This window comes from Cystoisospora suis (genome assembly GCF_002600585.1).
Source record: "Cystoisospora suis strain Wien I chromosome Unknown contig_5974, whole genome shotgun sequence".
NCBI lineage: Eukaryota > Apicomplexa > Conoidasida > Eucoccidiorida > Sarcocystidae > Cystoisospora > Cystoisospora suis.
The window spans coordinates 1-623 of record NW_027158763.1 but is presented as its reverse complement, the minus strand read 5'-3'; the positions used below and the strand labels follow the sequence as shown (position 1 = coordinate 623).

The following is a 623-nucleotide window of genomic DNA, read 5'->3' as shown; positions in this document are numbered from 1 at the left end:
TTGTCTTTCTCTCTCGCTTTTTCTCTCTCGTATTCTTCAGACCCCTCATTGTGATCTACCTCCCTTCTCATTCTTCTTGCTTGTCTACTTTCATTCTTTCTCTCTATAGCTTCTTCCCTTGTATATCTCGTCTCTCCTTGTATCTTGTGTAGTTGTCCTCTCGCCTCTTCTCTGCTTTGGTAAATCTTTGCTCTTTCTTTGTTTGCATGCATGCAGACACCGTGTGAAGATAGCGCATAGTCTTCTTCCTTTACGATGCTGCTTCTCCAATGCGGGAGGGGGATGGCTCATCTCCAGTAGTGAGGATAAGCTTGTCTATTGCTATTCTCTCGCTCATGGAGCAAACTATAAATGCTATCTCCTAAAGCACCATCATGTAAGAAAAAAGGGATGAGGGAAGAAGCCCTAGAACCTAACATCTTCTTATCTCTCCTCGATCTTCTTTCTTCTTATTTCTGTTGTGTCTCCTCACTCTCTTCTTCTCTCTTTCTCTTGCAAACAAAGAACGCTCTCCACCATGGCTTCTCTTAAGATAGATAGATTAAAGATAGATAGATTAAAGATAGATAGAATAAAGATAGATAGATTAAAGATAGATAGATTAAAGATAGATAGATTGAAGA

The 623-nt window shown here is 39.8% G+C and overlaps 1 protein-coding gene across 1 annotated transcript; it reads left to right on the top strand.

Annotated features, from left to right (window-relative positions):
* Nucleotides 1-4: 4 nt before the first annotated feature.
* Nucleotides 5-368, top strand: CSUI_009749 (uncharacterized protein; the record flags this gene model as incomplete). Its single annotated transcript, XM_068069858.1, has 1 exon — nt 5-368. A coding segment is annotated over one exon (147 nt), but the record flags the coding sequence as incomplete, so codon positions are not given.
* Between the last annotated feature and the right edge of the window lie 255 nt (nt 369-623).